The following is a 17,112-nucleotide window of genomic DNA, read 5'->3' on the forward strand; positions in this document are numbered from 1 at the left end:
CCTAGGACAGTGGTAGAACAGATTAAAAAACCAGACAATAGGTGATCAGCTCTGTGCCACTGCATGTAATGGCCACTAGGTGACAGTGTAAGATCACCTCTGTTTGACTTACAACTCTGCAGACCCTGTTTCTGCTAAATGAGAGACGCAGTACCTCTGAAGTAATCAGTCACAGAATCTCATGTATAGTATGCAGTGCAAACAAAACAGTGATGTAGAGAATAAACAAAACACTCTCATTGTGGAGCAGTCGTGAATAATTTACAGCTTACTGCTCCTACTTCCTCGTGTACGGTGTAAGGTTTTATAAAAGATTTACACAGATTCACTTTGTCTTGCAATGATTTTGCCTGCAATTTAAAGACTGTTACTTGAAAAAAATACAATTAAAGGTTAACAAATGCATCTGCTACAAGAGGAAAAAGGATATATGAAGAGGGAGCTCTAGATTTGTTTAAATAATTCAGAATTGTTTGAAGCCTGGGTCCAAATGTAGCTCAGATCTCAATTCATCATATCACCATGTGAACTAGGTCAGTTCCCTCAGAGCAGGACTGCTGTGTTCAGTTAGCCATGTTCAGGAGCATGCTCGCCTTCAAATGGAGGGAATACTGTACATGTGAAGGAGGAGGGGGGTGGGGGATCGGCGTAATGGTGCTGATCTCAGGGCCACAAGTCTAATAGAGGGCCAGGGATCATTGGAGCTAACAATGTAGTGTTGATGTGTTCAGTTATCTCCAAACCAATCACCCAGAAACATGTGGGTGTTTCCTGTTTCAGAGAAAATCACAGATTATGTGATTATGAGGAGAGCCACGTGTAATAAATTTCACACCTAATCCTATAGGATTTAAAATACTAGGCTTTTGCTTTTATAGTGAATGATGGATCATTGTTTTTTGTTAAATTATTATGTTTTTTGTGTTTGTTTAAAGCTGGACTGGAAGGAGTGTCAATCCAATAATGGCTAATAATTACATGAATGAGAAGAATAAAACTTTATTGATGTGTTTGGCCTATTGAGATTCTCTGGTTTGCAAGTGATAAAAATATAGGGCTAATAAACCTTATAACGCCCTGCTGTAATGTACCACTTTCTTACTCTGTACTGTAACCACCTGGGGTTGTATTATTCACTAATGTCCCATCTCTTGAAAAAAGCCTTTACTTATGAAAATGACTTGTATATCTAAGTGAAACTGTCACTTTTACTGAATAACAGCCCTTGTAGCCATGGTACACCTTCAAATACTGGTCATACCAGACCAGAGAGCATTAAACTAAGAGTGTATTTTATATCTTATGAGTTCAACTTTTGATTTCTAAAAGGCAAAATGTGTAATTTCATCTTTCAAAAGTTACATAGTGTAGCTTTAAATCAGGCTTTGAGGTCAGTAGTGTAACTGCTCCAGTTTAAGATTTTTTCTTTGTACTTTCATTTGTCTAACATGGAGACACCAAAACAATGTGAAATGTCAGTCAATGGAGCATCAGGCTTTAAACTGTCTCTTCAGTTTCAACTGTTATGATAATTGGATAATTTCAAATCCTGTATCCCTTATCGTGCTGCTATTAAACTTCTGATGGTGGCTTTTAGTTGATACTAGAGTGCAATAAAATGTTTTATATGACAGGCAGGCTCCAGACCCTGTCATTAAGGTACACTACTTTGTAATAACAAATGTGATGCATGATTCAAATAACCGTAAAGACACATACGCCGGCAGGTAACCAACATTTATTTACCATTATCAACTTTACAATAAAACCAGGAACATCTGTCAACATTAGCAAAATAAAGAACAGAAATCAATCCAATGTATTTACAGAGACAAAGCAGATTCAGGCTCACACACGACAGATAAACAACTCTGCTTCATATCAAACCGCAACAGTGAACATAGCAAGCTTAAGTGTTCTTTTTTCATAGTAAGGTAAAAATCAAAATTGTCTATTTTTTTTTCTTTAAACAAACAAGACATAGCTTCTCTGAATCTTTAAGATGGTTCTCTATAATACACCACAAAATACTTCAAATTTGGGTTAAAATATAGGAATGTAAAAAGTTGGCAAGTCTCTTAATTTTCTGATTTCTTTTTTTTTTTTCACTATTTAACAGTCATTTCAAGTGGTGGTGGTGTCCTAGTATCTCATCTAGCTTCATTCCTTCAGCAAGGAGGCATCTTCTTTTGTAGATTTTCAGGGAAAAGATGCTCCATCCTTCTCCATCCATCCTTCATCCGTCTATACTTCATGGTATCATTAGCTCGCATTCTAGCCACCAAAATCCATTTTCCACATAGCGACCAACCCACAGCCTCAAACTCAGTCCAGGTCCAGATGTCGAGCAGTAACCAGGGAAGTGATCTAGTGAATCTAGTCTGTCGTCTTGTTATCATGACGAAAAGTGGCACGTCGAAGGAGTCTCTCACATACATGTGTATATATTTACATATACATATATCCATATACATATGTATACATATACACATATATATATAAATATATATATATACTCTTAAATTTTCTCTCTCTCTCTTGAAAAACAGTTCACCCAGTTCATTATGAGCTAAAGGTACAATCACTCTTTCTTTTCAGAGGGAGCGGGGGTCGAGCTGCTCTCCTCTGTTGGTTTTGTGGCCTCAGGGGCCGGAGCAGCTGCCTCCTTGGCCTCCTCCTTGGGGGCCTCCTCTTTAGCTGGAGCCTCCTCTGCCTTCGGGGCCTCGGCTGCAGCGGCAGCCTCCTCTTTCACCTCCTCCTCCTTCTTCTCCTCTGCGGGAGCGGCATCTCCATTCTCAGCAGGCTTCTCCTCAGAGGGGGTGGCGGCAGGCGCTTCCTCTTTGACAGCCTCACTTTTCTTGCTCTTCTTCAGATTCAGTTTGAAGTTGAAGGACTTCTTCAGGGAGAACTTCTTCTTCTTCTTCTTGGGGGTCTCCTTAGCTGCAGCCTCACCCTCAGGTTTGGCAGCATCTCCATCTGCAGCAGGTGCCGGCTCAATAGCGTCGCCTCCTGCACCAGCTTCAGACTCCTTGGCTGCCTCGGCTGAGCCATTGGTGGCGGCAGCATCCCCATCAGGCTTTGTAGAGACATCGCCATTGGTTTTCACATGTCCATTCTCCTGGAAAAAGGTTAAGAAACAAAAGTGTCACAAGATAAGTAACATTTCTTTGAAGAAACATCCATTCACATGCATACAATACATAGAGGGCCGATTCATGTTGAGGATTTCTCCTTTCTTTTCGGCACATCGTCGTGCTCATCAATTAACCACTGTGTCGCCTGCTCAGAGGCGACGCCTTGCAGTACCCTAATCAGGCGATAGGCGGCGGTAGCTCCTCACAGACCGCCTAAGGTACCAGACAGACATCGGCTCAACAAAGACAAGGCTGGAGCTCATCGATGTAAGAATGAAAACACTTTAATTGATGTTTTTTTTCTCCCGAATTAATCGCTGATATTTAAAAACTTCAATTATTAATTCATTCTTAAAACAAGTCAGATTTTGTGTCACTCATTAAGTGTGGCGGTAATTTGCATTCATAATGATCCAATAACAGTAACAAATTAATGACTAAATGTGTGATTTCTCTCACCCCACAACGTCTCACTATCTGAATTTCGGAAATTCCCAGTATGTAAATCAGTCGTCCAGACGACACCCAGGCTTGTATTTTATAAAGGGAGGAGTAGTAGACTGCCTACGTGCGCTCAAGCTGACCCCCTCCCCCTTTAAGCCTGGCACTATCAAACACGTTGTGCGGATATTGGGTTAGACCTCAGTCACAGATAAACACATACTCACTTTGAACTTATCCTACATAACAACACCACTCTGGCTCATTTTTTTTTAAGTTATGAGGGGTCTCTGTGACCAGCCCATCAGCAGGAGACGGTGATGCTCAAAGCCCCACCTGACTTATCCTCACATTCAAGTTTAATCAATTCTGCGTCGACTAAATTTGAGAAAACTGGTGTGTGATAAATACAACTTTTATCCATTTCCACTCAACTCTATTGTAAAATAAAGATACGGAGAGAGTAATAGCGGGTGAGTTGAGTGCAATTACCTGTCCGTTGGTTTTGACAGCTGCAGCATCAGCGGCGGCAGCGTTTGCCTCGGCGGCCACCTCTCCCTTAGATGACTGGGATCCCATTGTCTTCGGTGAGTTGCTGTGTCTTCTAAAGCAAATTCAAAGCAAAAAAGAAAAACTAAAAAAAGAGTGGTTTTAAGTTAATCCAACCCCAGGCCGAGTTACGTATCCAGCGGTGAAACGACGAAAAGTGTGGGCTTTTCTTCTAACGGCTGCTACGTCCCGTCGGTTGCTCCTGTGCTCGGACTTGTCACCCCGATAGACAGAGACCCTCTAAACTCAACACTGGTTGAACGCAACGCTTCAACATACAGCAGGTTCAAGGCGCCACCCGTGGGCGGGACCTGCCTCGGTCTGACCAATCAGCGTCCCGACTAAGGGCAAGTCTCGCCATCTTCGGCCAATCACCTCTGACTCCCTAATTGTCCCCGCCCCTCTAGAACACCCTCAGCAATGAAATCAATTCATTTCAACTGAATCTTGTGTTTTATAGGCATGGAAGTGAAAAAAAAACAATATTGACATGGCATCAAGATAAATGATGGACATTTCTTCCATGAAATAATTTCCTCGCCTTACATCAGTGTGTCTGTCACCATATGCGTGTTTTTTTTTTCCTTCTGCTCTTAAAGTAGTTAAATTTTCAGTCAAAGATAAGATGAGGAATACATACCAAACTTAGGTTTTTTTTATTACTACAGCATTTGCATGTGTAGGCTATATAAGTGTGCGTAAGTGCCCTGACAATTGAAGACCTTGGTTGCCTCACTACAACCTGAGTAATACTGCAACTTTAAGTTGGTGTTTAACAAATCTATAATAGGAATGAATTAATTAGTTTTAAAACTTGATTTATTTTTAACACTTGTAACTTCAGTTTATTCACTGTATCCAGACTGACTCATACTTTGGCAGTTGTTAATTCATTATCTTTAAATGACTGTCTCGGTCAACTGATTGACTTACATTTACAACTGAGAAGCTGGAACCAGATACTTTTCTAATTTTCATCTTAAAAATGTCATATTTGATAAATCAATTAACACAATAGTTTCAGATTCATTTAAATCTCACTTGATTGATTAATCCTTTCAGTTCTGTTTTCCACTGGCTTAAGTTCATGGCAAGAAGTAATGCACTCCACTGCAGCTGTTTCACTTAAGCAAGCAGGGAAGTTTCTGAGTGTGTCTTTTGGTTTCAGTATAACTAAAAGATGCTCTCAGATGCACATCTACGATGACAGTCTGATTCAGCACTTAGTCACACTTTCAGTAAAATTTAACATAGCAAGTGTTGCCTCAAGCCGATATCTGTCAGATGTCTATAAAGCCGTGATTCAGGGTCACGTTATGACATGATAAGACAGTTTGTAGTGAATCATATATCTCTATACAATATATCTGTCCATTTCATGTAGGAAATGTTGAAAATTCAAACCTAGTCTTTTTTTCTGCTTTACTAAAACACTCCTTACAAACAGAACACCTTGGTGTTTTCATTAGCCGTAGCTGCCCAGTTTGCACAGCGATGATTTGAAATAAGTGACTTATAATGGTCATGACATCACAGTCATGGTCTCTCAGAAATAACTGCAAAATATATGACAGGTGACATGATACAGGATTAAAATTTCTGACAGGATGCACAGGTGAAAAGTTCAGTAGGAAGAGAAAGAAAATGTGGATTTTAAAATGTATGCTGTATGAGAGTTGCTTGTGTCTTGTTGTCCCTTCTCTCCAGGTGCATCGTTCCTTTCTCAGTCTGTTTGTCTCCACCAGCAGGAGCAGCTGAAAAGTAATATGGACTTTTGTCATACAATGGTGAATGGGGGGTTTAATCTGTTGTTCTGTTGTGCTCCAATTGTGGATATGGGGACACATTTTGTCGGTGATCTGACTGGGGAGCGGGATCCACATTGGGACTAATAGCGTGTCACGCTGTCTCCTCATGGCCCCATGACTAGATTCGTTGTTCACTTCCGCTTGTCAACAACATACCAAGAGCAAAATATGTCAGTGTGATGATCATGCACATTCCACCTGATCATTTTCTCCCACACACATTCCTTGCATCAGCTGTTAAAGCTACACATTTCAGTTATGGGAGGAAAAGACTTCACTGTTCAATGTCACAAATTAATCTTTACTGCAGCCAATCAGCCTAATTGATTTTGCAAGACTTGGGAACATTGGAATGCGTGTCAGCAGCCGTCTTTATGCTAAATCCCCCGGCTCTCCAGTTTGCATGTAAACTTAAAGCACACTTTAATGACATATCTAAATCAGGGCAACTGCGACTGCAACTAGCATTATATTATTTCAAAAATGCAAACATTTTATTAATGTGGTAAATATCATATTATATCCTATAGAACTACAAAGGCCATATACACATGACTGTATTAATGGGATTACACTAGTAAAGTATTTAACATAACATGCAGAGTGTACTAACATGGACACAAGTGTGTGGACACATACAAAACAAATGGGTGCACCTGAATATTACACCTTTACGTGATTGATGAACATCTCATACCAAAACTATTGATATTATAATAGTTTAAAGTTATTTTTCCTATTTGCTTTCTTGTTGACAGTTAATTGAGAAGATTAATACCATTTTCTTGTGCGTATGCTGAATTTGAAGCCACAGCCAGCAGCTGATTAGAAGTTGTGTTTTATAGGGGAGTTTTGTGCTGAAGAAGATTTTGTTACCATCAACCAGAGCCAGGCTAGCTGTCTCTCTGTGCTAAGCTAAGATAACCGTGTGCTGGCTTTAGCTTCGGAGTTACCACACAGACATGTGAGTGGTATCAACCTTCTCATCCATCTCTCAGCAAAAAATAAGCAACACACATTTATTTCTCAAAATATCAAACTGTTCCTTTACTATATGACTGTAACTGCATCCATTCTTCTGGGAAGTCTTTCCACAGAAAATGTAGAAAACCCTTTTCCTTGTGGACCACACTTGGTCCACAGGGACAGTGTCATGTTGAAACAGGAAAGCGCCTATCCCAAAGTGTTGCCACAAAGTTGGAAGAATACTGTTGTCTAAAATATAATTGTATGCTCAGTTCCACGAAAAGACAAACCACGGAAAACATCCCAGAAAGTACACAGACGTAGGTGTCCACATACTTTCCCATCATTTAGTATACCTTTCACTGGAATGTGGCAGAGTTGTCTTTAAAGTGGCAGCAGGGATCAATGCAAGGAGTTTGGAAGATATGGACTTGTTATGTTGAACAGCTGATTGAAATCTTAAAATGACACAAAACATAATTCACAAATGTATTATTCAGAAAAGTCTATAATTCCCACCTTCTCTGGATCTGAATAAGTAGCAGTTCTTTGCTGAAGAAAGCAGGATCATTATGGGGAGTTGTGAGTGGTTTTATTGCTGCATTTGCATGACTGGATTTTTGTACGCATTACTGATAAAATATCAGTGCACTGCGCATAAACTCTGCAGTCGTTCAATCTTGAATGTATTAAATTCCATCAGAGGCTTATTGGTTTCCTTCAGTCGGTCTCACGCTGTACTCCGGTTTGCCATCGCTGTGCTCACAATGAGAGGACAACCTTTCCTCACACATGTATCACGCTGTATCTATCTAGCTAGGCCATGTAAATGTCATAATAATGTGTCCACTGTGTACTGTGGAATGCCTGGCACGCAGGCCCTCCCGTCTCCTCAAGCCATCTTCTCCTGTGAATGGACTTCTTCAGCCTGCCTGAGGTAACTCAGCCCTGTGGGGAGAGGCAGCAAGAGAGAGACCTCATCTTGGTTAACTTTTGCAGATGAGACTAAATGAAGTGCTCCTTTCTTCTTCTATGAAAACCCCCGTCCCTACGTGACGGTAATGACGACAGTGTTGAGGGTAGTGACGAGGCGCAGGCTCATCATCCCTTCATCCTCAACGCCACACTTGACACTTTGCTCTGTGTAATGTGCGTCTGTGTGTGTTTGCACATGTGCGTCTGTGTGTTTTGTGCATATAAGGGAAGCATTGTCATGGGACCAGTGAGCGTCAGGGAGTGAAAGGCACAGAGAAGCAATCCTTCACACATTATGCACACATACACACACACACACCCAAAGCAAGGAAGGCATCAGCTGTGAGTTCATATAGATGTGCCGAGCGCTGGAATGCAGAGTGGAGGAGAAAGTGGAGGAGGGGGCTTTCTGATCTGTATGATAGAGCCGAGGCCGTAGATGGAGGGAAAGGGATGGTGGGAGACAAAGAAGACAGACAGGAGTTGAGGCAGTCGCATTATTGTTTGGATGTGACGGGGAAAGGAATGACGTGCTGATAGCATGAGTGATAGCGTTAGGTGTAGCCAGGGGGCTGTGATAAGAGGTCATCAAACAACAGTTAACACCCCCCACCACATATACAGACCTCCATGAGGGATCCCTACATGGAGAAACGTGTGTTTAAGAGTCAGCAGTATTCACACAGTTTAGAATGAGTGGGAAATTTGTGATTGTGCTAACGTCACTGATATCATTTGACCATTCAAGCTAATGTTATTAGCGTTAAAACTGAGGTATATGTGTGATTTCCGTTAAATGTCATCTCACAAAACTTCCCCGTTTCTATCATTATCATACAGCATTTTTGTCGTGCCACTCTATCCTATGACGTCTTTTAACTCCTGACTCCAAACGGGCAACATCATATCAAGCTAACATTAGCTTTGTCAGTTGGTCGGGTTACCTAGCAAACAGTTACACCTGGCAGTTACTGGGTGAAAATATTTAGTAATATCTAATCTCTATGCAAGAACTAGTTTGTGTTGCGTAACCTTATCTACTCAGTAAACATGTTATTGCTATGCTAGGCTAGGCTACAAGAATAATGATCATAAATCTAATCATTCTCATATAACCCAATCAAAATTTTGGGGTCAATTCATGTTGGGGGCCTCCTATAAACAGCAGATGTAGCATTGATAAATTATTGCCTAAATATGTGCTGACATAATTATCCATCATATTAGAGTTGGATGAGATGACTGTCCAATCAAGCAAGTAATATTTTCAAGTCAATATATCACTCTGTCCCTGGCTCCAAGGTTAATGGAACCAGAGGAAAGGACCATTAAAATGAGTGAAAGGAAGAATCAAAAGTGAGGATGCGATTGAAATTAAAAATGGGACTGACGTAAAATAGATTTTTCTGGTACAATGATGGTACTTTGTTTTTTCAGGGACACAACAGTGGGAATCACAGCATAATTACTGGGCATTTTTCAGTGGGCTGAAATTTACAGTAGGTAAACTATCAGGGGCATTTTACTTTCTGCATAGGAAGTCACCTAACTCTCTCTTGTCTGTGATTTTTATTTCTACTGATTCAGGGTGTCTCATCGTGAGAAAGGTGCTTTCCCATCACACAGTGGTATCAGTAAATAGGAAAGTGGAACTGAAAGTATTATGTCATATCCAAAAGGTCAATAACCCCCAATTTGAAATGGATCATTCAGGACTTTAAAGAACCCCAGTTGTAATTTCTATTGGTTTGACACAACACAGAATTACTTATAATTGATAGTCCACACTTAAACAGCAGACAAATCTTGTCCTGCATATCAAAAGACTTGCCCATAACTCGATTAAAGCTTCAAAGGGCAGATGTCAGATTAGTTTTTCAGCCCGAATAAGCCACAAACTGACTATGAGGAACTTGTTACCTCATTGGAAGTCTAATTGAGCCAATCATACCCTTTAATTTTCTCCATTGCTTGCTGTCACTTTGTCACGCCAAGCTAAACTGCTCTGCCTCAGAGCCAACTCCAAGTTGCGTCTACCCTTTGACCCGGCCTACCTTCACACTTTGATCCTATGATTGGAGGTCATCGCCTAAGGCTCGTCATACAGCTTTACCCCGAACCAGAATGCTTTGCTCTCAACACAGGAATGCTGACTTCATCTCTGGGTTACTGTTACCTGCCCTGTGCCTTTTATCCTGTGGCAGTCATAATTTATTTTCATGTCAGCTGCGTCTTTTAAGTAATGTATGATCCCAACCCCGCCCCCCTGCTCTCTTTTTGTCTGACTGCAGTCAATGAAGCTTTGTGTGTGTATTCCTCAATGTTGGGCTGTGGGTGCGCTCTGTCTCCCAAAGGCTCCATTGTTCTGCGCCTCATCATCCTATGGATGAGCATCACAAGTCCGGCTGGAGGGGTAGAGAAGAGGTAGCACTGGGTGGGTGAAGACGTTGAAGGAAAGAGACAGAGATTGAGGGGACAGAGGATTATAGGTATTAAATGAGCAGAAACTGAGTTGATCACTGAAGAGAGTGCACTGAAAGTTCATGAATGGCTTTTTCCCTTTACTGTTTTTTGTATTTTGCCATCCTAAACATTTTTAGATGATCGAGTCAAATTTTTTTGAACAGCATACAGTCGCTCCCCTGGATTATAATCAGCCATTTTAATCAAAAGCAGCCTAGATGTGGTCAATATCTAAGTGCTTGCTCAATCGTATAAGTACTGATTCCTGGACCTCACAGAGGGACAATAGATAGCATATGGCTTAGCGCTTGAGCTGACAGATGTCCACGCTTGACAAATAGAGAGCAGAGAAAAAATAATCATGACTTTAGCTTCGAGCTGCCTCAGTGGCCAGGGGTCAAGGGGGTCACAGTTGGGGGGCAAACAACAATGGGGCAAAGAAATGGGGAGGTGGAGTGTTGTGGTACACCAGTCCTGTTAAAAACCAACTGAGTAGGCCACATTAACATGTTGTTTAGAGTGACAAAGAGGAACTTGGACTTTACAGTGCAGGACAGGAGGTTTTTCTGTGACAGAGCCGAATGGGAGGTCTCAAAAAGTCTCACAGAAGTGTTTGGGACTTTCCATGTACAACTGAAATATTACAATTGACCCATTTAGACCAATTGATCATCATGTTAAACATATTGATGATGTTTCACTTTCACTTCCTGTACACTTCTTTCTCCTACCTTTATTGCTTTATGGTCAGACAGGGAAAACCCCTGAGGGAAATCCCCTGGAGTAGGTGTTTCATGTGTTTGTATCACACTGTAAATACTATAGTGAAGAGAAGATGGGCTGGCTGAGGATTTTTTTTGAATGGCGTAAAAGGTATTTTCTAAGCAATGTGGAAATTTCCAATATTTTCTATGGACCATTGTTGCAAGCCTTGATTCTGAAAAAGTCTTTTATGTTTAAGAAAAAAAGCTTAGCTTGTCCTTAATGTGGAAGTTCAGCCTCACTGTTACTCACCAATGAAGGAACTACCAGACTCAGCCTCCCAGTCAGTCTTTGTCTACTGTGCACACACACAAACACACACTCACACACACACAGAGTAATACACACACGCCTGGCACATGCAGCACTGGAAATGGTGTCAGCCCAGTATAAATCCCTTTTGACATATGAACATGCCAGTGACCTTATTACCATGACAACAGTTTCTACAGGATAATCACGCTGTGGCAATGCTGACACAATATGACACAACAACGCAGACACATACTGTTCGATGTGTAGCCGAGACATGAACCACTCACTTTTTATTTTTTGTTTCTTTTTTCTCTCCTCTCCTTTTTCTTTTCTTTATTTGCCCTGATTTTTATGTGTTTCTATGTGTGTGTGTGTGTGTGTGTGTGTGTGTGTGTGTGTGTTGTGTGTGTGTGTGTGTGTGTTGGATAGTATGTAATGCATTTGGAGAATTCAGGTATATGGAAACGTCTTGGAGCTAGAGAGAAAAGCATCCTTCCTCTAGCTTTCAAAACAAGATTGATATAAAGGTAGGTCAGGCCTATCTCTGGGCTTGTGAGCTCTCACTTCCCCAGTGTGTGTGTGTGTGTGTGTGTGTGTGTGTGTGTGTGTGCATGCACGTGTGTGTATGTGTGTGTTTCAAATCTGTGTACACCCACGCGAGACTCCTAAAATAAATCCTTCTTCTTTCATACATGTGAGCACATTCAGCAGAACTGAACAACACATCCACCCCCTCCCTCTTTCCTCTCCTGCCTCCTCCTTTCTCCTTCACTTTCCTCCTTCCATCCACAGAGGGAGAGAGAGAATGTCAAAGGAAAGGAGGGGAATGGGAAGACCGGGAAAGAGAGAAAATCAGGTTTCTGCAGAGTGTTTTGAATCTTAGGCTCAGTTAGACTCTTTTGTGTTTATCTCATGAATGTATGGAGAGAGGCAGCATCGAGGAAACGGAGAATTAAAAAGAGAGACTGCGCTTGTGGAATCTTTTACAGACTGTGGAGACTGTTGGATCCCATCTCAATACATTTTACATTAAAGGGGTCCTACATCCACCTCACACATGAGGTTCAGTTTACTCATTACTTCAATTACTACAAAGGTTGAGAAAATAACCCTGATGAAGTCATCTTCATTTTGAAGCTATACGCTGTATACGGTTGCATTGTGGGAAATGTAGGTTTCTGTGTTTTCGGAGCATCTCTCGACTATTCTTGCTTTAATTTATCTCTTGTGACTCCTCAGCTTTTATAAAAGTGACGTACTAACCCTTTAACAATAAGATGAACTGCAACCATCTCACTCAGACTAAACTGAACCGATATGTTTTTGATTTCATTTTTTATGAAAACGATCAGCCTTTGGGTCACCCGTTTAAAGGAATACTCCACCAATTTAGCATTGCACTCCTGTAACATTGTCAGGCTAAATCCACACTACTACGTTTTAGTTTTTAAATGCATCACTTTTGCTGCATTTAGTTTTCGAGCACCGATAAAACAACGACTTTTGGACACAACCGCAAAACTCCAGGGGCTGCATTGTAATCTGGACGGGCAAAAGCAGAGACCTTTGGAAATGATGACGTGGACATCGTGGTCACTTACTGGTTGGGTCTTATCAGCCTTGCCTACCAGTGGTGAATGCACCATGGGTAATGAAATACATGCATTGTTGTTTTTGCTAGCAGCTGTTGTGGAGTTAACTTCTGCATCTTATCGATACAACCGTCTTTGCTGTTCCTCGTTTTTAATATTTTCTGCAAATAATCAACTGCAGAGAAGACAATCTGCTTCCTGTTTACACTGGCACACGCATGTCCAGTGTACATGTATGTTGTGATTGTATGGATCGTTTCTGATACGGAGCTAAAACAGTCGTCTGGATGGAGATTGTTTTCCCATTTAAAACCCAATTTTAAAATGGAAACGTATCAGTGTGGATGTTGCCTAAGATTCACTGTTTGGACAGTTTGAAAAAAAATATGTCAAAATTAATGGAGCAGAACCTGAGATATTGTCTTTTTTATTCACACATTCTTCCCACTTGTCAAAATCTACATTATCCACACTGCAATTTCACAGACAGTTCGGTTGGAGTTTCAGGTGTGTTAAGCTGAAAGTGGTCGATGTAGCCTTGAGTCGCTGAGCTCGAGCGAAGATAAACTCGCTTCTTTCTTGCGCCATAGCACCAGATTTCTCTCATTTTCTAACTTGTACTCTTCAGCCCCTACACTGATTCAAGTGACATCACTTGAGGAGACTTATCCGATTTCAAAAGCTTTTATGCAATTTTTATTTTTTTTGACATAATGTAGTTCTCCCCAGCAACTAAACAGGCTTTGATGTGTAAAATCCCCTTGAAGAGGAAGATATTGGACTCTCTTATCTACCTCCTACATTCATTTTATTTCATGTTGTGGTGCTCTGTGTATGTAATAGTTTCCTATTTCCACCCACTGTGATCATCTGACCTTAGTGATATTTAAGGGAAGTATCTCAGCAGATATTGGATGATCTTGTGCTGCTATTTGTGTCTTTCTAGTAAGTCAGGCCCATTATGTCTTAATATAACATTATATAATAGGTTGAATAAGTTTTAGCATGAATTTCAAGAATCTAATATCTAAGCTCATTTTGGACAGTGCTGAGCTTCACCACCACCTGCACATCTCCATCTGCCACGTCCTTGCATTTTGCCCCGATTGTGTGCGTGCCACCTTGTTAGCTGACTACATTTACACACCTCACCTGGCATCTCGAATTCATTCAGAACCTGAAGATACTCTGCACATGGACACTTACATGAGTAGAAGAGAGAGTGAGAGGTAGGTAGTGGGGGATGGATGGATGGATGGATGGATGGATGGATGGGTGGGTGGTGAGTCAGAGGGGAGATGGAGGCAGAGAGATGAGAGGGAGAAGTGCTGATGAATGAGTTGATGGCACACTGACCCACTAATGTTGCAGCTGCATTGCCAGTGGCTCTGCCTGGCCTGGTGCAACACGCACACATACTCACACTGACACGTGCACGTCCACATGCAAATTAACAAGCCCCTTTTTACTCCCTTACACCACACATAGGGATGAAGATTTTAAGCAAGGGTTACTTGTGCATTATGCATTTCCATAGTTACACTGCTGAACAGAATGAAGCATGGAAACTGCACACTGGCTCATGTCACGGCCTGACTGCTGCTAAAGGTTGTGAAATGGAGGAAGCAGTGATGCACAGGAAACATACCAGGTTTCACAACTTCTAAAGCTTTTTAATAAGTCAAATGTATTTGTGGGTTATGACGCCCAATGAGTTTCAGAATATAGACATTAGTCTTGACGGCGTGGGCGAGAGTCTTTGGTTCAGATCATCATGTGACCAGTCATCTCAAAGGTCCTCAACCTTTTATAGTGCCATGGCTTAGAATTCATAATGGGTGAGGAGTTGTGTTTCTAAAAATGCCGTTGTAATGTTGTTATTCGATTTTTCGCCTTGTTGTTTTTGTGTTGAAGCCTGCTGCAGAAGAAAATGTGAAATCGAAATTGCATTGTTGAAATTAAAGTGTGCCAGCTCCACTATCTATCACTAATAGTTGGACTGCAGAGCCACCATAGAGGTCAGTTTCTCATTCTGCCAACTCTCTTTCTCCTTCATCACCATCCTCTTCCTCCCAGCCTCGCTGTTTGTGTGTTTGCTGTCCACTTCCATCTGGACAAACTTGTTCTTTTATGTCCCAGTACAACAGCACTACTGTCTTTGTTTTCATTCTTTGATTTACTTTAGGAACAGAGGGTTTAAAAGCTCTCATTCTCATCCTATGAAGCCGCCGAGGGAACCACCTGTCAGAAGCAACTGGCTGCACTGGTTGCTTTGTTCCAGCCAGTGTGTGGAGCAGGAGAGGCTCACTATCTGTGATGTCAAGCCCAAGTGTAGGTGTGTTTTTTTAACTTAAACTTGAATGAATAGAGGAGAGAAAAACTGAAACCAAACTGGCATCAGATTAGAAAAAATCTTTATGGTATCAAAGTACAGAGCTCAGCCCTTTAGACTATGAATTGCCTCCATATTGAATGACTCCACACCTCATGATTTACAGTGGAAGTAGTGTGCCCTAAGTATAGGGAGGCAGAGAGCTAAGGGGGTGGAAGTTAGAGAGCATGTCGCTTGCCAGACGATCATGCGGAAGACCAGAGTTCACAACCACAGACCTGCAATTAACTGTCGCTTTTTTATTAATCGTGACCGTGATCTTTCCCTAGCCGTGACCGAGCGTTTTAGCTGCCTCACAACAAAAGAAGTTCATCATATATATACAGTATATATATATATACTGTATATATATATATATATGCTGATTTTCTGCCAGGTTGTTAAAATTAAACTGAACTTATAATGCCAAATATGCCAATCCTAACGGGACCTGAGTCAAAAATCATGTGGCGAAAAGTGGCAAAAATAATGTAAGCGGAGCCTGCAATACAAAGTTGAATAGATACTACGTACATGTGCAGCATCCCAGTTCAGGCACCATTTCTTGCTCTTCATTCTGCCACTCTCCTCGCTCTACCTCGCACAACACTTGCCCTTGGTCGAAACTACCACTACTATCCAGATGCCCAAACTCCGGGATTCAATGAGATGGTCTTTATTATTGGGGTTGAAATGCCTTTCTAGCAACATTTAGACCATCATGGCACACTAAAATTTTATGCCCATATCTGCATTTATTGTTATTATTGCTATAAAAGAAGCACATAACCAGTCATTGACACCATGAGTGCATCCTTACTGCTGAGCAATGACTAATTAACTCTGAGAGACTGTTTGTTGAGAAGATATAGATCTAATTAAAAGCTCAGCACCTTCCTAAGACATCAGTGCTGCAGTGATGGATGCAGCGCTAGAGTTATGTTTAATACACAAACAGACACAAAGAAATACCATGATGACACATATCCCCAGGGACAGGAATCACACACACACACACACACACACACACACACAGAGTGCACAGTATTAGGATGGGATGTGACTGAGAGCTAGTGACAGGTCTGTGTGAGGAGGCTGGCTGTAGATGTGTGCTCTTTCAGGGTGGCATGACACTGCCCCTTTAATATCACCATTAGAGACCTTCCACGACAAAAACACACACCAGTGGGATGCCATCTCCTCTCTGAACAAAAACAGGCCAGACAGAGTGGCGGGGACTCAGCGAATGCAATGTCTTTGTTTGTATTCGTAGTTGCTCGCACCATAAAACATTTCATCTTCCCATTTGGCGTGAATGAATTATAGTAGAAGAAGAAGGTGAGGCAGGTTCTCTGCCAACCAGTATGAGGCTTTAGCCTACAATGCTGTTTACATAAGATAAGCCAGTCAGCTGGTTAAGGGGGAATAAAGGTCCGCTATGTGAAAAACCCAAGACATGAAACCACACCGTCCCCAGCCTAACCCAACCCGGGGGCTGCACAGACCATCAGCAGGTCACATCGTTTCCAAAGAATGTGGAGAATCTGTTTCATTCACAGCATGAGGTGAATTTGTTTAACGTGTGGTCCGTGTGACGGTGAGGTAATGAGGTCAAGTATGGGTGAGGGAAGGAGGCAGGATTGGTGGGAAAATGTAGACTTGTAAAGAAAAGGGCAGTGGCACTGACATACTGGCAGCCTGAAAAGCTACAGTAGCAAGGCTGCCCTTGGCATTCGCACACACACACACACACACACACACACACACACACACACACACACACACACACACACACA

At 41.6% G+C, this 17,112-nt stretch overlaps 1 protein-coding gene across 1 annotated transcript; it reads right to left on the bottom strand.

Annotated features, from left to right (window-relative positions):
- Nucleotides 1–1,718: 1,718 nt before the first annotated feature.
- On the bottom strand, nucleotides 1,719–4,358 carry LOC111233174 (MARCKS-related protein-like). The gene is made up of 2 exons (XM_022760929.1): nucleotides 4,068–4,358; nucleotides 1,719–3,118 (listed from the first exon to the last, which is right to left on the bottom strand). The coding sequence occupies exons 1-2, from the start codon at nucleotides 4,152–4,154 to the stop codon at nucleotides 2,582–2,584; spliced, it is 624 nt and encodes a 207-aa protein (XP_022616650.1). The 5' UTR covers nucleotides 4,155–4,358; the 3' UTR covers nucleotides 1,719–2,581.
- Nucleotides 4,359–17,112: the final 12,754 nt, after the last annotated feature.

Source organism: Seriola dumerili, unplaced genomic scaffold (genome assembly GCF_002260705.1).
Source record: "Seriola dumerili isolate Sdu_G_001 unplaced genomic scaffold, Sdu_1.0 BDQW01000378.1, whole genome shotgun sequence".
NCBI lineage: Eukaryota > Metazoa > Chordata > Actinopteri > Carangiformes > Carangidae > Seriola > Seriola dumerili.

What these genes read in the sequence shown, in the direction of transcription:
- LOC111233174 (XM_022760929.1), bottom strand. Translation starts at nt 4,154, where the DNA reads ATGGGATCCCAGTCATCTAAGGGAGAGGTGGCCGCCGAGGCAAACGCT. An exon ending in CTGTCAAAACCAACGGACAG is followed by an intron (nt 3,119 to 4,067) that starts GTAATTGCACTC and finishes ACCTTTTTCCAG; the next exon opens with GAGAATGGACATGTGAAAAC.